We start from the raw sequence: 23,855 nt of genomic DNA on the forward strand, positions 1-23,855 counted from the left end.
TTCTGGACATCACTCTCTGACGTCCCTCTCTTCCCTCTCCTTCATACGGAACTGCAGAGACTCTGGTAATTGAGTGATCAACTTGTAGGCTCCCTGTTAGTGATTAAAACATATGACAGACATGTTCTTTTTTTTTTTGTTTCAAAAAATAATGACGAAAACAAAAATCCTGGTATTTGTAGTTAATGCTGCTTCTCCTTGGCCTGTGAGTGAGAGATCCCTTACCTCAGGAATCAGGGGCATCTGCCTAACAGTCAGGATTCCCCTGGGGGTGGCTTCTGAGCCGGGCCAGGTGTTGTCTGGAGACAGGCTCCTTCCCGAGGGGTGGTCTGCTGGGGGCAGCATGGCTCACGCTTCAGTCTGCAGAGATGAGCTTCTCCCCGCGTCTCTGGAACACCTGCATCTTTTCTATAACTTTCCAGTCATGAGTGGCCCAGCAGTAAAAGGAATCCTAAAGGTTAGAGGGTGTGTGTGTGTGTGTGTGTGTGTGTGTGTGTGTGTGTGTGAACTCCTCCTTGGCTGAGTGAAGCTTCAGGTCCGACTTCATGACAGTGCCTTGGTCCTCATCCCCTATTCCCACTTCATTACGGTGACTTGGCCCTCGGTCTTTATTCCCGCCCTCTTCACTGTGCTCAGTGTGTGTTTCCCAGAGCGAGTGTCATTGTCACCATTGAATTCCAGAGGTCTGGATGGCTTTCCACTGGACAGCCTGTCCCTGCAGACCCCAGGCTGTCCGACTCCCTGGCTAGCCTGCTGCCTTCAGGTTTCCTGCTCTTGGAGGAGTGTCCTGAGGGCACCCCTTCTGTGGTCTGGCAGAAGTGGGGTCGATACAGGCAATGCCCGGTCCTCCAGCTTGTGCCTCCAGTGTTCTTGGTGGTGGTGGGTTGGGGGTTGAAGTACTTTCAATTCAAGCTCAGAACAAGTGTCTCTTGGCTGTTGGCCCCATGGAGGACCCTGCCCTGTGCTGCTAGAGGAGTGGGTGGCCCTGCCCACCGGGAGCTTGCTGTCCAGGGAGGGGCGTGATGCCCCAGAGCAGCCCCCCACCTCAGGCCTCTGGGTCATCCCAGCCACTTTGTGAGCTCCAGTGTCCTGAACGAAAGCCAGTTCCTAGGAGTGCACCCCAGCAGTAGGTGGAAGGAGAGGAGGGCAGATATCCGGGGGACGGTCCACAGCAGGGTGGGGAGGGTCTCTGGGAGAGGTGGCGCCTCCCAGTGTCCATGGGGACAGGGAGCTGCCCAAACAGAAGTGAGGATGAGGACCTGGCGCTTCCATGGGCTGGTGGAAGGTGGGGAGTCAGGAGTCCACGGGCCAGGGGGCTCTGGAGGAGGCCTGAAGGTGCTGGTGAGCCAGACCCTGCAGGAAAGGCCAGGGGAGAGGAAGAGAGAGTCAGTGGCTCAGGGAGGGGCAGCCAGGGGGAGGGCTGGCTGCTTCCTCCTCCTGGAGGGAGGGAGGGAAGCACTGGCCAGCAGTGGATCTTTTATTCATTTTATTTATTTATATGTGGGGCCGAGGGTCAAATCCAGGGCCTCACACTTGCCAGGCGAGTGCTCTACCTCTGAGCCACGACTCCAGGACCCCGCGCCCAGCCCCACACCTGGGATGATTGAAATCACTGATTCCAAGATGAGAAGATCTGGATTCAGTTGGCCTGGAAGGGCCTGGGTGCTAGGGCCATGGAAAGAGCCCGCACCACCAGGACAAACAGCAGGGGACCACACCCAGCACCGCCCTCGGTCCAACTCCTCGATCACTATCATCTTTTTATAAAATATTTTTTAGTTGTAGAGGGACACTATATCTTTATTTTACTTATTTATTTATTTTTTATGTGGCGCTGAGGTCGAACCCAGGGCCTCGCACCCTGCCACTGAGCCACGACCCCAGCCGCAGCCACTATCGTCTTTATGCTCTTCCCGTTTGGTGTAAATGTGAGAAACATAGCTCCTGTCTGTGGTGTCAGCTGAGATGCCAGGGTGAGCCCTGGTTTTTGCTGCTCATGTCACATGCCATCCTCTTGGAAGGGCGTCTGTCCCTTGCTGGTAGAGACACTGCGTTGCTGGCCTTGAGACACAGCACCCTCAGGGGGCTTCCTGCAGCCTGCAAGGGTCAGTTACTAGGATGGGGTCAGCTCAGAAGCTTGTGTCAGCCCTGTGGTCCAGTAGCCTTGGAGCTTCAGAAGCCAGGAGCTGGCAGGACCTGTGCAGGTGGCCGAGGCCACTTCCCCATGGTGGCTGGGCCCCCGGGACAGGTGTCAGTGAGAGAAACACAAAGTTGTTGGAAGCTGTTTCCCTGCATGCCTAGCCTCAGGGGACACAGTATCGGTTCCACCATGCCTGCAGCCAGCATAGGTTCAGTCCCCGCTAGGATCCAGGATAGCGGAACAGGCGGTGTCCCTTGATGGCGAGTGCAAGGTCCCGGAGAAGCATGGGTCCAAGCTACTGCTGTGACCGTTCTCGCAAAGCGTGACTTGCCACAGATAGTAAGTAAACCTATCAGAGTGTCATCAGCACCATGGAGCAGAACAAAGCCCCGAAAGAAGACTCACCCCCCAGGGGCACTGAGGTGGCTGTCCACAGGGGGCGCCAGGAAGCACTCACTGAGGAGCCCTTGGAGCACAGCCACAGTGGAGGGGGCTGCTGCCAGGCACCTTCCTGCAGAGGACACGTCCACTGATACAGCAGCCACATGAAGCCCAGCAATACCCCCAGCTAATGTGCCGTGTGCACGTTGTCATGTTTAGAGCAAGTGACTCCTGTCTTCACTCAGCATCCTGATTGCTCTCTGGTGATATAACTGGGGACATAAAGAATGTTGTACATGTCCTATTCTTCACCCTTTAATTTAGAAGGGCCAATATAGAAATATTTGTATGCCCTTTAGCTTCTCACCCACATGCAATTTCATGCTGATATTTATCAGCTGTGTTCTGTCCAAGCCCTGTGATGAATTGGAAATTTGTGGTTTTCAAATGTGGTCCCAAGAACCATCAAACATAAAGAGATGCTAAAGAAGAATGGATCTGTTTTGGCATGTTATCAGTTTAGCGGTTTAAAGGAGGTGAAATACAGAAAAGTTTCTAAATAACGTATTCCGTCTGGGATAACTCAGAGGCTGGTGAATGGCGTTGGGAATTCTCCACCCATTGGAAAGTCCTGAGCATTTGCCCTGGGCCGCTCCCCGCTGGTTCTTAACACCCATCAGTCACATGGCGTTCTCTTGTTTCTTGGGTAGTTAAGGGATTTCATTCTGTAGTTCCTTATTCTAATGAAGAAGAAGGGATTTCTCTTCTGCTGAAATATTTCTTTTAAGGGTTTTATTTCTTCTCACTGCTCTACCTTTGGAAATGTTCTTCTTGCCTCTGTCCCCTGTGGCGTCTTGGACTGGGAGTGGGGAAGAAAGTCATAGAGGTCCTACAGGGATCCAGGTTTCTACAGAATGCTCCAGCTCTTGCTGTCTGCGGCAGTGAGTCCAGATCTCTCTGTTAGGCTCAGAAACTACTGGGTGCGCTCAGCAACTGTGTTCTCTTTCCACACAACACAGCCAGGCCAGATAGGCAGGTGGTCATTCACAGACGAGGCTGCGGTGGTAGGAGGCCAGGCAGATGCCACGGGACAGGTGAGGCCCCCAGCTCCACTTCTCACTAGCAGGATGGCCAGGCAGGTCCCTCATCTTCTCCTGTCTCAATGCTCTGGGCTGCAAGATGGGTGCTCCTGCCCTCTGCCTCTGAGGACCTCTGTCAGGATGCACTGAGTTTCAAGTGCATGGGCAGGGCCTGGCACCCGGCACACAGATGCTCCATGCAGGGACAGAGTCACAACCAACCAATTCCTTTCTTGGGCTTTCATTTGTGTAGACCAAAATTTTAAGCCAGGTTGTGTGCAATGTATTCACAGACTTTATTGACTCACCTAAGAAACGTTCACGGCTGTGTTCTGACACAGGATCACCCATTACGTCGTGCTTTTCAGTTGGCAAAGATAATCATGGGAGATGATGCACTAAGTAACACTGACCCACGTTTGTTAGGGTGATTCTTCATGTCACCCAGAGCATTCCAGGCACTAACATCCTGCCCACCTATGGCTGCTTCCGCTCCGGTGGGCAGCAGTGAGGGTGAGGGCTCCTACTGAGCAGCGGGTGGGCAAGCTGCTTCCCAAGGCCCTTACTCTCCATGGTAGATCCCCAGGCTGGGCCATGCACCGTCCCTCCCTGACTTCCTCTAGAGACTGGCAAGTCCATCTGGCTGCAGGGTCAAACTGAAAAATGTCTGAGGCGCTGTCAGGCCACACTCACGTCAGAGTTCCCAGGTAAAATAGCACAGGTTGGCACAAGAGAGGAGAGCTGCTTTACCTGAAAGCATGGGCTTCCACCTGCCTTGCAAAGACAACCAAGCAGAGACTCCACTGCATCCCTAGGGCTCTTTTCCTCGAGAATAGGTGTCAGGATATAGGGACACCTCTGGAGGGTGGGTACTGCGATCTTTGGCTGTGCATATGGTTAACTATGCATATGCCCTGGGGCAGCCTGGTGTTGTGTAGGTGATGATTGTATAAAGCATCCCCAAGGGTAAGTCTTGTCCCTTCAACTAGATTGAAAGCCCGAGAGGAGAGATTAGTCTCCTGGTTCCTGGAATCCCTAGAAGCTCAGCAGTGTGTACACATGCTGTGGCCTCCCGGACTCCAGCTCTGGAGGGAGAGGAGGAGGCCCTGGAGGCCTGTGTGGAGATGCCCGCTGGACTTCCAGTGTATTCTGTTTCTGTAGCATGGCTTAATTTGCTATCAGCAAGTGTCTCCCAAAACCTGCATTGTGGAAATGGAATCCAGCAAGAGCCTCTGAAAGAAAAAAAAAGCTGCTCCCTCTTGGAGTTTGAGATGCACATTGCCGACCTGAAGGCCACGTGAGGGCCTCTGTGTACAAAAGCACACGCATGCGCACCTGCTTCACTTATGTAAGCTCTTTGATGCCAACCTTGCTCCACCCATCTTTGGCCTTGCACCTGCTTGGGTTCTTACAGACACACTTGGGAAATGCCGGGGCCCTCAGAGTACGTAGTATCTGTGGCTTATCCAGCAACATCCTGAAAGTCCTGAAACAACCTCTCCTCCAACCTGGGAGAGTCGGTGAGCGAGTGGGATCCCACCAACGTGAAAACCCAGAACGTCCCAAGAGGTCCAGAGGTCCCAGGTGTCTTTCTTCCCTGCTTTGGGACATTCTGCCAGCCCTCGAGGCCGCCCAAGGTGCTGCTGCAGTGAATACACCTTCCCCTGGGACCTGACCAGGTGGGCACCAGCCTGCAGTTCCTCCAGGACTCCAGGCTTGAACGAAGGTCCTCTTTGTATGTCACCCAGAGTCACATAGTTTCCATTTGTTTCCTTTCTAACAACCACGAGGTTTCATTTCCTGATTCAGCAAGACCTCAGAACCTTAGGTCTAGGCCCACTCTCGCTTGAAGTCCGCCGTCTTCAGCCGGCTGTCCCTGCTGTCTCCGCTCTTCCTGAAAGAGGCTCCCGTGTTCTCCACAGCACATGCGCAGGGCTTGGTTGAGGTGACCAGCTGTGGGGGACACCTCAGAGCGCCTTTCTCTCCGCACAGCCAGAACTTCCAGCGCTTGCATAAGCCCTGGAGTTACTGCTGACCGACAGCAGCGTGGGCTGAGCTTGCTCTCCCTGCTCGGGAGGGTGAGAAGTGTGTGGCTGTCGTCACTGTCATCGCTGGTGCGAGTGGAGAGTTCACCTGCCAGGCCACACCCCAGGTGCACCCCCTGCCTCACCTGTCCCGGGGACACAGGCCATGAGCGTCAGGGGCAAGAGCCGGCTCCGTGGTCAGTCCACATGCTCCAGGACCCTCTCAGGAGAGCATGAGTGTATTGGATTTTTTTTTATCAAAATTAGAATAAGATAAACATATAGTATGATAAAAGTGAATGTGTCATTTGGAGTAGTGCTATAAATAAATCTTTAATTTACTTAAAGGTACACTTGCTATCCCCCTCCCAGACTAAAAAAGAAGTCTACTGGACCCCGTGCGTGGGGGTGGGAGGCGGGATCTCGGAGCCCAGAAGCCCCCCACTAGAGCATAACAGGCCACCTTGACAGCCTGCATATTGTGGCAGATCCGATTCCACCATCCAGAGGCCTGCAAGCTCTGCAGAGCTGTCGGAGTCGTGTGTGCAGCGATGCTGTGGGCAGTTCTGTTTCCGTCTGGATTTCTGACTGACGCTGAGGCTCGTGCGTCTTTGGAGATGTTGCTCTTTTTTCTTTCCTACCTCCGTCTCCTCTCCCAGGCACTCGCCCTTGCCCAGCCCCCAAAAAGATCCCTTGTGCAAATTGATTTGGAGATCAGCCTTGATAAAACACCCGTCCTCTGCCCTCACAGCCTCGGTGCCGTGTTATTAGCTATTCCTGATTATTTGGATGTGCGTGCAGAAGCCGCGGCAGCAGGCTTGGAGGTGCGCGGAGATTAACTGGGGGCTTTCCAACCGTTTGTCACACAAATAGCAGTGCCAGTAAACTGAGAAACGATAAATCATTTTTCTCAAGATTGAAACCTTTTATCGGTTGTGTCAGTTTCATTATTCAATAAACGATTAGTAGCAGCCAGCGTCATGTAGTCACCCACCGTTAACAACTCCTAGCTTCTACAGTAGCAGGCCACTTGCCACGGGCACCTGGGGTGAGGACTGTGGGTTGCCACCTCTCCGGCATAAATTACACCGCACTCATCACTCAACAGATTAGAGTATCAAACAGGCATCCTCTGATTTTTTAAAGTCATGCCCTAACCCATAGTTCATTTCTGCTGTAGTTGTGAGAATAGTAAATGGGTGGGCATTTACATTTACATGCCAGCCACCTTCAGTGCTCTGCTGGCACCTAAGCATTGGTGCTGGCGTGAGCTTTGGGGAGCCCTGGCCTGCCAGCCCTTCAGCTGCCCCATCAGGGCTTCTGTTCACCACAAAGCCCAGCTCATCTGGAGGAAGGCAGAGGATGCAGCAATGGCTCCCAGCCTGCAGGACAGACCTCGAGATGCCATGGGCCTTGAGCCCAGGTGTGCATCTATGCAGATGGAAGTCAATGTGCAGAGATGCTGTGATTAATGGAAAATAAAGTCATTTTAGAATGTTTCTGCATTGTGTTCATCAAAGGCACCTGACGTTTCTTAATAATCACAATCCACTGAGAACTTGATCTTTGCCAACTTCTGCTTTTATGTCCAAGTGAAGTTTATCAGAAAAAATAGCATTCCCCCTAGCTAAACGTAGGAAGGAAGGGAAATCACGAAGCGTATCTTCTTGGCCCTATTTGATTACTGGAGTGGGAGAGATGTGTATGTGTGTACCATAGTGTGTATGCGCATGCTGTATCATACATATGTAGAATAGTCTGGCCTTATCTGCAGTTTTACTTGCAGTTCTAAAAATACAAGATGGAAAATTCTAGAAATTAATAATTCATAAGTTTTAAATTGTGTACTCTTCTGAGTGGTGGGATGAAATCTCGTGCCTCCCTACTCCATCCTCGCTTAGGCATGAAACATCCCTGTATCCAGCACATCCACACCATACACAGCACCCTCTCGTCGGTCACTTGTTATCAGGTCGCTGTTTTGACATTGCAGTGCTTGTGTTCCAGCGGGCCTGATTTTACTTAATAAGAGCCTCCAAGGGCAAAAGTAGTGACACTGGCAATTTTATTACAGAATATTGTCATGATTGTTCCATTTTACTGTTAGTCATTGTTGTTAATATCTTACTGTGCCTGACTTATAAAGTAAGCTTTATCATAAGAAAAAACATAGTACCTACTGCATTGGGTGTCATTCATGGCTTCAGGCCACCCTGGGGGCCTTGGAACGTGTCCCCAGTAGATAAGGGAACCACAGTACTTGCATGTTGCCTCTAATAAAGGCCTGTTTAAATGACATGATTTTAGAAATCATTCTGTATTGTATTTCTAATATTTTCAATAACATTTCTGCCCGTCTTACGATGGTCTCCTGATAATGATGCCGACGGTGGCATTATGGTTGTAACGGTGGTGATGGTGATGAGGAGGAGGGTGTTGTTTGGAAATACGGTGATGGTGGTGAGGTGGTGGTGGTGTGGCGATAGGGGTGCTTGTTGTATGATGATCATTCTGATAAGGTGGTGCTGCTGGTGATTACAGTATTGGTGGGATGGTGGTGATGGGCAGCTAAGGCGCACGAGGCCGTGGAGAACCTGCGTGTTCATACGTCCCTGAATGTCGGGGGTCAGGTCTGAGCTGTGGAAAGGGAGGCAGTATTCTTTCATTCATTTAAACTTGTATGTAATGATTTGAAACCATTTTTGAGGGATCTGGATGCATGTCCAGAGGAAACCCTCTATACCAGTTTTATAGTCCTAAATTAGGAAAAGCCTTATAGACCGTTGATCCTGCTTCTGCTTGTTGTCAGGAACAGTCCCTTAGAGCCAATCATCGTAGCCTCACCTTTGCAGACTTCCTTCAAACATCTGCTAGCGCCTGTGAATTCGCAGTGCCTATCGGAAGGATGCACGGCCCTCTGAGCTAGTTTTCATCTCTGCGGTGTTGGAGAGCTGTGTATTATGTTCTTATTTGTACAGACTACTTGTGACAAAGGAACGTGGTGCTGATGTCCCCATCCTGCATTCCAGGGCCTCGGTGCCAGGCATTCTCATCTGGTGCACACCCTCCGAGCCTTTTCCTAGAAGGCGCATTGAGCAGGGTCCACGTCAGCTTGGGAAGCACCTGTCATGATCAGGCCAGGACAGGACAGCCTGTCCCGCTCAGTCCCTGCAGGGGAGACAGGGAAGAGCAAAGGATGGGTTCAGATGGTGGCAGATACCTGAGGAAATCAGATGGTGTGGGGAGTGTGGCCAAGGCCGGGGGTGACTGCTGGAGGAGTGTGTCCAGGGGAGACCTCCGGGGAAGCAGCGTCTTAGTTGAACCCTAAGTGGCCCCGGAGGGAGCCCGCTGGTAGAGACCCGTAGGAACCGTCACGCAGGCACCCGGGGGTCTGAGAAGAACGGCTTTGGAAAAAGTACTCCACCCCGTGAGCAGGCAGACAGGTGTAAGTTCAGGGTCCGTTTGGCCATGTGTGTCCTAGGCTGAAATGTGCCCCCTGCAAGGAGCCGTGTTGAAGTCCTAGTCCCCAGAACCTAGAACACGATCTTATTTGGAAATAGGGTTGCAGACGTGACTGTCACTCTAGAGACACAGGCCCAGGAGGAAGCCACGTGGGGATGCGGCAGGGTGGGAGTGAAGCAGCCCTCAAGCAAGAACCCCGGGACTGCAGCTGGGAGCCCGTCCTCCCCTGCAGCCAGCCAGCCCTGTGGCAGGCAGTGGCCACCAACCCTGGCAGGGCACTGACCAGGACCTTGGGCCCCAGGACCTCGCCACAACAACTTCTGATGCCTTGGGCCACTCCGTTTGTGGTGCTCTGTTGTGGCAGCCACGGGACACTGTACACCATGTGGGGTTTTATGATCTGCTCCCAGCAGAGGGGAGTGGCATGACCCGGTGAGCATCCAGAGCCTCCCCTCTGGTGGCTGTGTAGACTGCACTGCAGAGGGCCTAGTGGGAACAGCGGCTGGCACAGGGGGTGGGGCAGCCCTTTCCCTCCTCCGCGTGGGTGTGCCAGGAGGGAAGCCGCAAGAAGGAAAGAAGGCGGCAGAAGACCAGGGGCTGGGGGCGCGGAGATGCCCGTCTGGCGATGGAGACGGCAGTTCATTCTGTTTCTGTATAAACTGGGTGAAACACACACAAAGCACCGTGAAGCTTTACTTTGCCAGTTGAATGTCCCGCAGACCCCTGTGTCCTGCTCCGTCAGCTACTCCAAGGCTGCCTGGCGCTGCCTGAGGGGTGCTGTGCAGGAGACTGGTGCCCAAGGCTTGGGTGCTGAAACGGGCCCTCTTTTCCTCCATGACCACCAGTTCTGCTGTGGACATCCTGCAGGCAGGTCCTGCAGCACTCCCAGGTTACTCTTGCTAGGAGACCGTGGCCTGAACAGAAGCTCCAATTGCACCTGAGACCAGGCTTCGGCGGCTGCTCCGTCCAAGGACTTGGGCAAGGGCTTCATGAGAAAACCAGATGTGGGGCGTCTGTGTGCAGAGGGCCATGGGACAGAGCCAGAAGTTTCTCTCAGGCCCAGGCCACAGGGTCCACCTGTGACCAGGGTGATCATCCCCTGACGGGCACATGCAGGGTTCTGAGAAGAAGCCAGCAAACACAGCGTGACCCCACACCCAGCACGTGAGCAGCAGGCCCAAGAGCCTGTCCTGCTACGGCCGAGATCTTGGCCAGGGCTCAGAAGTCACTGTTCGCAGGTAAGGCCACAAGTGACCTCTACTTTTGCCTGCTGTCCTCGACCTTCACTTTCTTCCTCATGCACAAGACAGAGAAAGAGACTGAATGTGTTCACAGGCGGTCCCAAGTGCCAGTTTCGTGATGAAACAGCCATCAAGGAGTGGGTCAGCAGGCAGTCGCCCCCTCCCAGGGGCCACAGGCTTTCATAAGGTTTCTTGGCCAGAAGTTCATGTTTCTCCTCTTTGGGGGTCATTGGCCTTGGGGGTGGAACACCTGCATCTTCCTGTCCCTCTTACATGAATGAATGCAGGACACCTGAACATGGGGTGGGCAGGGGCTAAATGGTCAGAGCTGGGGAGCTGCCTGAAGAGTCAGGCTCCATAGACCATCAAACAACCAAAAGCTAGAGTCGCACCCGTGATGCCCGTTGGTCTCGTCTGCATTGCTATTTGCCTTGAACTCAGTATGGTCTCAAATTAAGTGCATTTCTAAGATGACTGAGCTTCCTAACAGCTGAATATGTGTGTGGATAGGAGGCACCGGAGCAGCTGGGTTCCAGGCACCTGCTCCACCTGTGGCTCTTCTCAGTGGAAGAGAGGAGGCCAGCCACCTGCAGAGCTACAGGAAGGGCACTTGGATCCTGCACCCCCCACTCGCGTCTTTTGTGCTAACATGTTTACAGGTCATCGTCGCGATCCCTGGATGGGCCCAGCCTCACACAGTCAGGGCAGGGTGCTAGCCAGCATGCACCAGCGTGCAACCTGTCACTGTATGGTCTCGCCGGATGGAAAGGCCTGCATGCGCAGACACAGGTCCACAGCACAGAGGCCTGAGTCACCCCACGGCCACCTGTGCCACTGCCCGGAGGGGCCCGCAGCTCTTGCCACGTTCCAGCTCTCCCCACCCTCTGCTCTTCCTTGGCCTCTCCACCTGCCCTTCGTCCCACCTGGCACCTGGCCGTGCTGAAGGGAAGGTGCTGTCACACCTGATGGGGCACATTGGGCACATGCTGGTGCTCAAGGTCTTGGGGATGCAGGTTGCTGACCTGCTGCTTTCCTGGCAGTTTGCAGGCCCTGAACTCTCCATGGAATAGGATTTAAAAAGGAGGACTCTAAGAGAGCCCCCACCCCACCCCTGATAGTCTATCTGTGGTGTAGATCAGGTGTAGAAGCCACCAGGCCGTGCGCGTGGCTCTATGAAGAAGGCCGTTTAGTACTTCTTTCTCTTGCCGTTTGCTTGAGGTCTAGCAGATGGAGTGGACCTCTTGAAAGCAGTCAATGGCACCTTGTATCTCGAGCCCAAGAAAAGCATTCCTGTTTTGGCCAGCATCTTTTGCCTGTGTCCAGACTGGAAAGCTCCTCTTCCTCATCTTATGACATTCCTATGTCTAAGGAAAGATGCTCACTGTGTCCCCAACCGCAGCACATGGAGTCCTGAGGCTGTTTCTGGGGTCATATCTTCCCAGAGGCGACACCTTACTGCAGGCGTGTCTCAGTATGTTTCGTGAAGCCAGCTCAGCGTGTCTCACGTCCTCACTTTCATGAGACTCTGTCACTGTAACCGGAAAGGCAACTCTACGTGCTGGTTGAAAGCTGGGCTCTACATTCAGCATAAACACAGCCTCTCCTTCTCAGTGGGTTGATGCTCATCTCTGATCATTAGTGCTGCAAGTTAGCGGGACAGTGCTCCAAGGGGGTGCTTTTTGGTTAGACAAGCACTGTGATCTGTTCAAGGGGAAATAACCACAAGGTCAGTGGCTGCTAGTGACACCAGGAGACAGCAGTGCCCAGGAGCCTGCGTGTGGGCAGATTCTGCCTCCAGAGGACGTTGGTCAGCAGACACTCTGAAGTCCGTCTTCACAACTGTGAATTAGATGGCCGCTCCTTCGGCCCCAGGTGTGGTGGGCGTGGCTTTCACTTAGGTCAGAGGCTCAGCAGACAGGTGGTGTGTGCTGTGTGTGCCGCAGCGAGCTCTCAGGTTGTTGGGTTTTTCACCTTTCTCCTTGTCCCTACATCATAATTATGCATAGTAGCAGGATTCCTGTTCGACTCTGTTGACTGCCTTCTGTTATTGTGGTCTTAGTCAGTACTCATGTGTAGGGCTCCCTGAGGTAGGTCTCTAGGTGGGCACAGCGTCATGTGGGAGGTCTTGTTCCTGGGCTTTTCCCGCCTCCTCCCTCCCTCCTTCCCCCATCTCGACTCTGTTGCTCTTCCTTCTGTTTTCATGTGAACTGGCCCCTCTTTCTTTTATTCCTTTGTCTCTGTCTCTCTCTCTCTCTCTCTCTCTCTCTCTCTCTCTCTCTCTCTCTCTCTCTCTCGTGCTTTCACATGTGAGAGAAAACATTCAACCCTTGACTTTCTGAGTCTGGCTGATTTCTCTTAGCATGATGTTCTCCAGTTCCATCCATTTACCAGCAAATGACATCATTTCATTTTTATGGCTGAGTAAAACTCCATCGTGCATCTACACCACATTTTCTTTATCCATTCGTCTGTTGATAGGCACCCAGGCTGGTTCTATAACTCGGCTATTGGGAATTGTGCTGCTGTAACGTTGAGGTGCCTGTGTCATCATAGCGTGCTGACTTTAGGTCTTTTGGATAAATACCAAGAAGTAGGATGGTTGGGTCCCTTGGTGGTTCCGTTCCTAGTCCTTTGAGGACTCTCCATACTGCTTTCCAAAGTACTTGTACTAATCCGCATTCCCGTCGACAGTGTGTCAGTGTACCTTTTCCCCACATCCTTGCCTGCAGTTGTTTTTAGTGCTATCTTGGTGGCTGCCATTCTAACTGGAATGAGATAAAAATCTCAGGGTAGGTTTTATTGGCTTTTTTCCAATTTCTAAGGATGTTGAACATATATTTGTTGGCATTTGCATTTCTTCTTTTGAGAAATAGCTGTTTAGATCATTTGCCCATTTGTTGATCTACTTTTTTCTTTTTTGGTGGGGGGCAGTTTTTTGAGTTCTTTATATTTTATGGATATTCATCCCATGTCAGAAGAATACTAGCACAGATTTTCTCATTCTGTGGACTCTCAATTCACGCTTTTTTGTTTCCTTTGCTGAACAGAAGCTTTTTAGTTTGAGGCCATCCCACTTATTGATTCCTTGAGCTTTAGGAGTCTTGTTAAGGAAGTTGGTGCCTGGGCCAGTGTGTTGGAGTATGGGCCGTGTCTCCTCCTAGGACCTGCGGCGTTTCTGGCCTAATTCCCAGGTCTTGGATTCACTTTGAGTTGATTTGTGTGCAGGGTGCCTGAAGGACCAGTTTCATTCTACGCGTGGACATCCAGTTTTCTCAGCACCGTTTGTTAAGAAGGCTGTTGTCTCTCCGTGTGTTTCTGGCTCCTTTGTTGGACATCACACCACTCTCTCTGGGTGGGCTTGTGTGTTAGTCACTTATGGCTGCTGTGACCAACAGAACCCATTTAGAGGAGGAAAAGTTTACCTGGGGCTCTGCACTGAGCTTAGGGTAAGGCGGAACATCAGGGTGGAAGGAAAAACAGCTCAGGCCATGACAGGAGGAAGCAGAGGGTGTGCTCTGCCTACCGGGGACAAAATAGACACCCCAAAGGCATGTCCCCCGCGACCCACCTCCTCCAGCTACACCCCAGTCAGTCCCTATCAGTGGATTAAGGCACTGATTGTGTTAAAACTGAGAAAACAGAACCAGCAGTTCCCACTGTCCACACACTCTCCATACCCTTCCCCACCTCTCCCTCTCTCTCTCCCTCTCCCCCTCTCCCCCTCTCAATCTCTCTCCCTCTCTCCCTCCATCTCTCTCTCCCTCTCTCTCTCCCCCTCTCTCCCTCTCTCTCTCCCTCTCTCTCTCCCTCTCTCTCTCCCTCTCTCTCCCTCTCTCTCCCCCTCTCTCCCTCCCTCTCTCTCGCCCTCTCTCCCTCTCTCTCCCCCTCTCCCCTTCTCTCCCTCTCCCTCTCTCTCCCCCTCTCCCCCTCTCTCCCTCCCTCTCTCTCCCTCTCCATCCCTCTCCCTCTCCTACACAGTTTCTCCTTTAAGTCACATCTCTCATTTTCTTTTTAACTGTGTTCTTCTTAGAGTTAAAAACCAGTGTTGATACATCGTTTCATTAAACGTCCCTACTTTGTTGGGATTTCTTCAGTTTTGCTCTAATGCCCTTTTTCTACTACGCAGGAAGGTATTTGTGTAAACCCAGGACTCTCTTAGTGGTCCTCCGTCCCAGAGGGTCCTCTTGGCTGGCCATCTTCTCAGTCTTCCTGTGTCTGAGGGCTTGGCAGCTTGGGGAGCGTGGGTCCCCGAGAACACTGTGATGGATGCCCTCCACTGGAACTTGTTGTGAGCCTCTCCAGGGCTAGTCCTGGGCTCTAGGCTTTGGGAGGACCCCCAAGGAGGTGATGCTCCACCCCATCACCCCCATCAAGGGGGCGTGCTGTCAGTGTGACATGTGGCTACGGAGGAGGGCCTTGCTCCCCTGGCTTGTGGCGGTGATGTCAGGTATCTGCCCACCCCGCATCCTGAGCTCTGGAAGGACGTCACTGTGCGTCACACTTAAGAAGTGGGCAGTGATGCCCGTCCTCCCTGAGGGCAGAGTGTCTACACCAGCTACTTAGAAGTCTCCTGCAGAGGACACTCGTCTCTTCCTTATTAAACACCCATTTGTTTCTGTGTGTCAGTAAAGACACTCACCTTCTATCTGAGGTTGCGCTCCAGCACTACTTGATTTCCTTGCTCAGATCGTTACAGCTGTGGCCATTGGCAGCTCTCAGCCGTCCCTGAGCTCCGCTGGCCTGCACCCCATCCACATGGGTTTTCTTTTCCTTTGCATGTTCTTCCTTCCTGGCACTACAAGGTGCTCCGGGCTCATATTGTGTCTTCCCTGCCTCAACCCTAAAATCAGCCATTTCTCTAAGGAGCTGTGGTTCTTTCTATCTGAAAATGGTATTAGAAACCAAGGTTTGGGTCTGAGTGTGCTAGTCAGTACTGGGGTGTAGTTGCTTCTTGGCACTCTCAGCAGGCGGAGCAAAGAAGTGTGTGTGTGTGTGTGTGTGTGTGTGTGTGTGTGTGTGTGCACGCACATGTGCACACACAAATGTGGGTTACTGTAGGCACACATAATCTCTCAATGTGTAACCACCTGTGTCTATGTAAAACAGATTGTACTGTATTTACTAGAGTAAAATGGGAAGAAACTAAATGTTGTAACGTGGCCATAATTATGATGTGGTATGTCACAATGAAGGGACAGTTTTCAAAACTACGATAACATAGTAGCTTACATTAGAAAGTAGTATGAGTTCATATCACAGTTATGCATATGGTAGGATAGATATGTGTGTGTGGATAAGAATTTTAAAGGAAAAATGGAAATGATGGATTATCCATTGCTTCTTCTTAACAATAAGCTAATATGTTCTTAACTTTGCTTCTGCACTAATACTCAAGTAGTCTTTCCACGTGTTCTTGCTAAACCTGAGTGAAATCCGTGTATTTGGTGTTAGATGTATGAAATGGGACTTGTTTATTATTTTGAGTCCCAACACTGCAGTACTCTGCCAGGCTCTTCTGGATGGTAAAGACCTGTTTAAGGGTTCACAGTAACTAAGGAGCGTGCTGACTAGTTGTGCGGTTATGGTCCAAGCTGTTTAGCAGGAAGCCGTCTGCCAACATCTGCAGTCGTGCGTTCTGCGAGCAGCAAGAACCGGACGGGTCCAGGGTGTTCTTACCCCCCTCTCGGATCTCACGCTTGATTGACCAGATGCCACATCTCTCGGGCTTCTGTGATTTCTCAAGCCACAAATCAGGATACTACTAGGAATTTCTGGAGGAATCTTTAAATAGAAAAGGTAAATATGTTTCTGGTGGACATTTTCCTGTCCTCTCGGGCTCAGAGGGCCACATAGAGAGGGGCCACGACTGACTGAGCAGCGCTGGAGTGTATGGTTTCAGCCACGGCGGTCTCGGGCACGGCTACAAACATGGCAGATCAAATGCTTCAGGAAGCCGGCTGCTGACCGTGTTGAGCTGGTGGTCCAGTGATCACAGCCCCTCAATTATGGCCCTGCACGAGAGCGTGAACAGCAGTCATTAAATAATTATGCCTTTGATTAGTTGCCTTAATTGGTCTTGCCTTTGAAATATGATAACACAATTCAGAGTTTTATTAAAAAACAATTTTTTTCTAGAATTGTTGAAAAAGATTTCACATTTAAAAAAAGCGCCCTGTAATATATTCTGTTAGAAGAGATTAAGGGGAAAAAGAAGAATCCCCTGTTAGAGGAGATGGGGGGCGAGGGCTGTTTCCCATTATCCCATTTCTGTCTCCCCTCCCTGCCTGCTGTCTGCTTCACAGAGCAGCAGGAGGTCCTGGGGGGAGCAGGCTGAGGGGTCTTCAGGCAGGGTGTGGGGACCTCTGGCTGTTCCCAGCCCCTGCTTCTGCTCGGCTGCGTGACCACACGCTGCACAGAGATGCACTCACATCATTCAACTTGGAAAACCTAATTTGAACTTTATTTATTTCTCAAGTGAGGAGTTGGCTTGCCATGTGAGAGAGAGAGAGAGAGAGTGTGTGTGTGTGTGTGTGTGTGTATGCGCGCGCACACGAATGCACGCACTCAGGTTTGCATGCCGCATATTCAGTCCTTTATGTGAAGTGGGTAGAGAACAGATAGCACTGCTCAGCTGATGACGGCGCCTAATGAAAGTCGAGCATTGCTCACGGCACCGGGGCCAGCTCCATACCTGTTCTCACCCCTTGTCGTACCCAGAGAGAGTGGAGCCGAGAGGCCCCCCCCCCGCTTCAGTTTCCTAACAAGCCATCCTCCAAAGAGCTTTTCCTGCTCAGAATGCACAGCCACCCAGCCAAATAGGGAGAGACATTCCTGTCATTTACTGCTGTTTCTAATCCCCACCCGAGAATGTGCCACCCTGAAAACCTGCATTATAAATGTATCACAAAGAAATATCCTACTCACCCTCGCCTCTTGCTGTAATCCCTGTTCAAAGTTATCCTCTGGGTGTTAGACTGGAAAAATGGATTCTAGGGACATGGAACCCTTGATCTGCCACTCAATATAGTTCCAGGCCAAAAGGAAGGCCAGCGCTCTGCCTAATTGGAACTTCTGGTCTCCCGGCGTACCTGGAGGTTTGGCATAGTTTGTATTTTCCTTTCTTTCCAGGGTTAATATTTTCCATTTGAATCTACGCTAGCCCAGTGTGTGGGATCCTTTGGCCATTTCCAAATAAGATCTCTGAGAAGCCACCAGTGTGGAAATTGTATTTGCTTGTAAAGAAAAAGCTATTCTGAGTTATCACAAAACAAATTAAAATTTTGTCACTGAGGGCTGATCACTTGTTCTGTGAGTTTTGGTCAGTGGGTGTTTTATCTCCTGTGTTTTTCCATGGCTTCAAATTAGGAAGACAACCAGTCTCACTAGACGCTGGTAATAGCCAGGTTATTTTGCTTCCTGAACATGTGTCCTCTGTATTTGCTTGGCCTCGGGTTTTGTTTAATCCTTTCAAAGGCCCTTTTGAGGGACGTTTCAACATGACTCCTTCTCTGCAAGGCAGCCTCCAGGAAGCAGCCGTGATGTCAGGCCCCTTCACAGCTCAAGTAGTGAGTTCACATAGCGTAAGAATCTTCTGGGTTGCATCTTATGAAAAAAAAATCCACTGCCTTTTTATAAGAGAACAGAACATTTACACAGTCTTGTTGAGCAAATGAACGTTCAAGTGGCCGGCACAAAAGCCATCCCGATCTCTAGCCTCACAATGCAGCCGCCACGGACAAAAGATCACGGGATACCAGGCACACTAAACTGCAAGTGACACAAAACCGCAGCAGCGTCCGCTCACACTGGCGGTGGCTCCTGGGGGATGAGCTTCATACAAAGGGTCCTGGTGCCACGCTCAGCCTGCAGAGCTCCGAGGAGCAGAGGTGTTCCCCTCTGCTCCAGTGGCATTTATACTGCGTCCTCCAAAACTGGACCATGGACGCAGGACCCATGTGGACAGGGAGCCGCTGTCTGGTGAGGTGGTGGTCCCTTGGCTTCCCCTGGAGGTGCGGGCTGACACTCCCCGTGAGAGTGGGCAGGGCTCTTGCTCCTGTTCCGAGGGAGATGGTTAGGAGTGAGCAGCACAGCTCTTCACCCAGCCCCTCTCCCCGAGGTAAGGAGATCCCATTAGTTCTTGTAATTGATCCGAGGGCCACGGCGGCCTCGCGGCCTCGCTTAGCCCTCCCGGATGCCATTCACGCAACTCAACGTCCAACATGGCTGAGCCCTGGATCCGCAACCTCACGCCGCGCCTTTTGTTAATCAGCTATCTGAGGGATATTTATCTAATCAACAAAGAGTACTGTCAGCAGGAGACCAGAGGTGACATTAATAAGCCTGTGGTTTCCTGGTACAATGATGGAGGAAGAGTTTAGAACAAACCCCTGCTCATCTGAGCATGGCACCAGACAGAGGAATATTTTCATTCCATTTATAGAGCTCGTCAGAAGAGTCTCACGGGGAAATCCACTCTGTGACTTGTTCTCAGCTTTCACATGCTGTCGTAAAATAAAATACTATTCTTAGAGAAACAAATTCACAGAAGTTTCCCTTTAAAATTAAATTTCAAATCCCTTGCGATTGCATGAGCCTGTATGAAGAACTGCCTCTTCCAGAACTCTGGAGATGTGTGATAATTGGGCATTGTTACCTCTGAGCGATTCCAGCTACTCTCCCTTGGTCGAGAGGCGTGATTTGCACATTTTTCCTTTCTCTGCCTCTCTTTGTGGCTGTCTGTTAGTAATTATGAGGAGTGAGTGTATTAGGCTGCACTCATTTGGTCATCTAGACTTCATGCTTTGTAACTATCAGACACCTTAAAGAAAGGTCCTTTGAATTAATTGATACTGATCTTTCTTGGTAAGGTGCATGACTCAGGTTGGCGACATGCACCCCACCTGCCAACCCGGTGGCCCAGTAACTAGAAAACCAGCTAACAGCCAGGACACTGCTCCACACCAGTGTGTTGGTGCCAGAAAGTGCCACAGTTATTTCTCCCTGTCATTCAAGGATCACCTTATAAATTGGGTCTATCTACACCTTCAGCGGGCATTGGCAGCAGGGCTCTGTGTTCTTCTTAAGGAAATTAACGGTACCACTTTTATTTCCATGAGGTCAACCTTTTGTCTTCTGAGTTTGGTAATGAGTCTGCACGCTCAACCTGAGTTCTTCAGAGTTTTGGACCTTTTAAAACGCTCCAAGGGGCATGGTGAGGAGTTTTACATCTCTCCCATCTTAAATTCTCACCCTTCTGTCTTCTTACTTGCTACCTCTTGCGGTGACATTCATGTAGCAGTCTTGTGTGTACCATGCAGTTCACTTTCGGCACCAGTGTGGGCATGTTGTCCTGCTGCTGGCTCCCTTTCCCCAGGATGGTTCTGCCCGCCAGCAGGAGAGCTCAGAAAATTCCATTTAATTTGCAAGCTGATGCGAGAAGAACGCACACTTGCAGTCTGCACTCAGGCTGGCAATTAGTTTGCACCAGATCTGAAGTGATACGTCACAGGTCCTCACAACCACGTAGATTTACATTCATGTTTTCAAACACGTGAGCCAGTGCTGAGACATCACGCTCGTTGTATAATTGCTTGAGACAAAATGACGCCCATTTATGGAAGAGGACTTTGCTTGTCCAGTGAGCAGAGCTGCAGGATGAGTGCCAACGGCAGCTCAGACCTGCTGCCTTTGTGTCCAATAACAGGTGGAGTTCAGATATCAAAATGCTAGCTTTGTGAGAAATGGCATTAACAACAAAATAAAACTATTGGTTTCTGAAAGTTAAAAAAAAAAGATCTCAAACTTTAATTAAAATAAAAATCACCCAGAAATTTTCATCTTTTGAGCCAGTCCCATGAGGTGTTCAATAGTTGTCACCTATTGCCAAGTCAGAGAGTGGCTCTGCCGATGGGATGGTCAGTAGTGGCACATGGCACCAGGCTGGAGGGCCCCAGGTTCCCTTTGACATAGGGGGGTCGGTTGCCCCTGGAAGTGGAACTAGGCAGCATGGGATGTACCCTGAGATGTTATCGATGATGATGTGATTGTGTTTTCTCGTGGAGAAGCTTCTAAACAAGGCAGCTTAGAGCAATCAATGCCCCAGGAGACAGATGCACGTATCAGGACCTTGGTATCAGCCAGAAAATGGCCATTTGTTTAAGAGGAAGAAAAAGGCATGACATTTTACACATTAAAATTGATTATTTCATCAATAGGTTAATAGAAAACCAGGCTGCAAGTTCACTTCCTGCTTATACATCCCTCCAGTAATGGGAGACCAGAGCTTGAAAAATGCAAGGCATAAAGCAGCCAGGGGAAGGCTCCTGGCTGGGAGTCCCTCCCTTCCAAAGGGTGCCGCCTTGATTCTGCCTATTTATATGTAAATGTTCTAGAAAGAGGTGAGTTTTCCTGTGAGAAGTGCAGCCTCTTAGTGGCTACTTCTTCTTAGAACTTATAAAATATGGGATTAGATGGCAGAGCTTCAGCTTTGACAAATTAAGCACCTACTGAATTCTACAAGTGCATCATTGTACCTGCAGAACCTGGGCTCTACCCTGAACAGTTCTGAAGTCAAGGTCTGAAAACTGGCCATTGTGGTCCCCCACTGATAATGCATGGTATTCATATTGGAGGGAACCTGAAGACCCCTACCCCGGGGTGGGATTGCCTGGGACAGATGCTCAGGTAGAACCTTGCCGAGAGTAGAAATAAGGGAATTACCCGTGAGGAATTACACGCAGACCCACATATGGGGGAAAGAGGGTCACATCACTGGTGAGAGAGTGCATTTCTTCTTAAATTTTTTGTCGATGTTAAAACTACAAGGTGATTCTTAGGTGTTCATTTATAATAAACTGACATTTTAAATCAAGAGACAGCTAATGTCACAGCTAGTTTTGCTCTTAGGATAAATTCAAAATTTGCATCCTGAACACAAAGTGTTTCAGAATTGTATTTGCTTCCTTAAAGGTTTAGGTTTCTCACGTGGCTCTATAGTGTCACTGCAAAGACATCCCATGTGCATAAAAGTGCTTGAGCTGCACTTCAGCAGCACTCATCACAGAGTCCTGGTCATCTTCCCAGCTCATTCTCTGGCCACCAGAATGTGGTACAGGCCCGCCTGCCCCAAGGGCCCATGATGCACTGTGTGAGGTTAGAATTCTGGCTCTGACGCTGCAGCAGGCAAGACTAGTTAACCTGTCAGAAATGCATGGTGTCAGAGAGCTGATCTTCTGCCAGGGCCTTGTGAGTGGAAAGGCCAGCCGTGTGCACGTTCCCCAGCCCGTGGGAAGGCCTGCGTGCCCCAGGTGAGCGTGTCTCACCTCCACAGCCTGGGTTCCTCTTCCTTGGCTGTGCAGGCTGAGGGACAGATGGTCCTGTGGTGTCTTCTTCAGGAGTGTGCGTGACTGTCACTGCACTGGACTTGTCAGTATGTGAGCCTGCATGGCAGGCCCAACCATCCAGCCCTTTGAGGTGTGGCTGTCTCCAGCCACCATGCCCCGCGGACGTGCTCTCCAGGAACATCCACCGAACTCCCCTTCAGTTTTGTGCAGTGTCTCCTGAAGGGCTGGGAAGAGTCCTCAACTGCCGGTGTGGCCATCCCTGAGTTGGCCCTGTGAGTGGGGTAGGCTGGGTGCACTGCACGTCCCTGCAGAGTGGTCCATGTACAGCGTGCTGGGCAGGCTGCTGTGCCCGCGCTCAGCTGGCACCGTATCCCACTTCTGCCCCAGCCTCCCTCTGGTGTCTCTCTCTTGGTGAGAGCTGGGGAAAGCGTGGAGCTCCCTCCAGAGCCTGCTGCACCCCCAGCAGTGACAGAATGCACTTGCCCTTCTACAACCGCAAAACTGCACCAGGGTTTTGCTGCTGTGGTCACTGCCCAGCTAAAATCCATTTGGGGAAAACCACTTCCATTTTTTAACAGCTTCAAGTTTTAAAGACCTATGATCTGCAACAAAGATGTGAAATGCTCATCATCATCGTCTGTTGGTTTGAGATGCTCCTAATAATTTGGTAAATCAAAGAGCTATGGCTGCTGGATCTCAGCTCCCTCAAAGGAGGCGGCAGCCCCCAAGGAAAGGCCAGTTTGTGCCCTGCTTTGAGTCCTGTCAGTTTGCAGAGGGGATGCTTGCCCTTCTTTGCCTGGGCATTGCTTTGATTTTGTGCAAACCCAACGACTCTGGCACACCTCTGCCCTTCCCGAGCCCCTCTGTGTCGACAGGGGAGTGGGGGGCCAGGCAGGGAAGGCACTGTCACCTGCTTGGTGAGACTGACCACTCGGAGGTGACTGCTCACGTGCTACTTTGACATTTCTTTTCTCCCCTTTTCATTTGTTCTCTTTTCCTTTTTGTTTTCTCTCTCTTTCCCCCGTCTCCCCTCTCTGCTCTCGGGATGCAGCCAAACGCAAAGCGTGGAAACTAAACCGTGTTGGTAGCCTGCGAAATATATACAGCAGCAGCAGCGCCAACACCGAAGGTAACGCCTCCCCGGCCGCCCTCCTTCCCATGCAGACTGGAGATGCGGCCGCCCAGCAGCATGTGCCTTATTGTGTTTGCACAGTCATTCCTGTGGTCTTTCCATCTTTTTGTTTGTGTGTTTTATTTTACCACTCATGTTCCTTTCAGCTTACTTAAATTTTGACCTTTCCCTTCAGTCGTAGAGTAGTGATGTTTAAATTACTTCAGAAACCTATTTTCTCCTCTTTTTTCTTTTCCTTTATACATGTGGGCACTCAATGTAATATTTCCCAAGTTATTACAGTTTTTAAAAGTGTTAGTATCAGGTGTAATGATCTGTAGCCAAATACAATAGTGTGCCGTGACATTTAAGTAACAGTCTTAATTTGTTTTGTGGAAGCAGTCTCCATAATGTCTCTGCAGCTCTAATCCAGAGGCAGGCAGGCCCGGGCCATTTGCATGGGCTGCTATTGCTTGTAAATTCAGTATATTGTTGTGTTTCTAAAGGTCGTCTGGTGCCAAAGTTCACAAATTGACTTGCGTTGCTTTTTTCACCGAAGACAGCCGTCATTGCTTTTGTATAATAGCAGATTGAATTTTTCCCCCACCTTCATTTGAACAACACAATTATAAATTGCCTTTTTTTTATGATTACAAATGTCAGGGGTCAGGATTATTTTGATGCCAGGCAAGGGGAAACCACGCCGTCCGTCCAAGTACATGCAAGGGAGCTGGCGTGGACTCTCTGTGATGCAAAACAGGTCACGGCCGGCGAGCTTGGTGTAATAGGGGGGAATTTTTTTTCACTTAAGTGCGAGCCAAATGGGTCAAGTAATCGCGAGCTCGTGCCCTACCACTAATTGACTTATTTGGGGATGATTATAACTGTAATATTTTTCTTAATGTCACTGTTTTCTGGGCTGTTGATTTTAGCGATTGCCAAGCAGTGGCATTAAATCTCTTGTAAATTTTAAACTGCACGCTATTTCTGTAAACAAGTCCCTTCTTCACATCCTGGTCATTAACCTTTGCTGATTTATATCACCGTCCTCTTTTTCTTCCTTTCACAATTACGC

At 50.6% G+C, this 23,855-nt stretch overlaps 1 protein-coding gene across 20 annotated transcripts in view; it reads left to right on the forward strand.

The window, feature by feature from the left end:
• Agap1 (ArfGAP with GTPase domain, ankyrin repeat and PH domain 1) overlaps positions 1 to 23,855 on the forward strand; it is a 473,567-nt gene that overhangs the window by 369,527 nt on the left and 80,185 nt on the right. For 9 of the 20 annotated variants that reach the window (XM_078018283.1, XM_078018287.1, XM_078018284.1 and 6 more), the window contains one exon: positions 22,721 to 22,798. The exons of the other annotated variants lie outside the window; for them this stretch is intronic. In XM_078018283.1, the coding sequence (XP_077874409.1) occupies positions 22,721 to 22,798 (78 nt within the window). The remainder of the gene's footprint in view (positions 1 to 22,720; positions 22,799 to 23,855) is intronic. 20 annotated transcript variants of the gene reach the window in all.

The sequence above is a fragment of the Ictidomys tridecemlineatus genome, chromosome 7 (assembly GCF_052094955.1).
Source record: "Ictidomys tridecemlineatus isolate mIctTri1 chromosome 7, mIctTri1.hap1, whole genome shotgun sequence".
NCBI lineage: Eukaryota > Metazoa > Chordata > Mammalia > Rodentia > Sciuridae > Ictidomys > Ictidomys tridecemlineatus.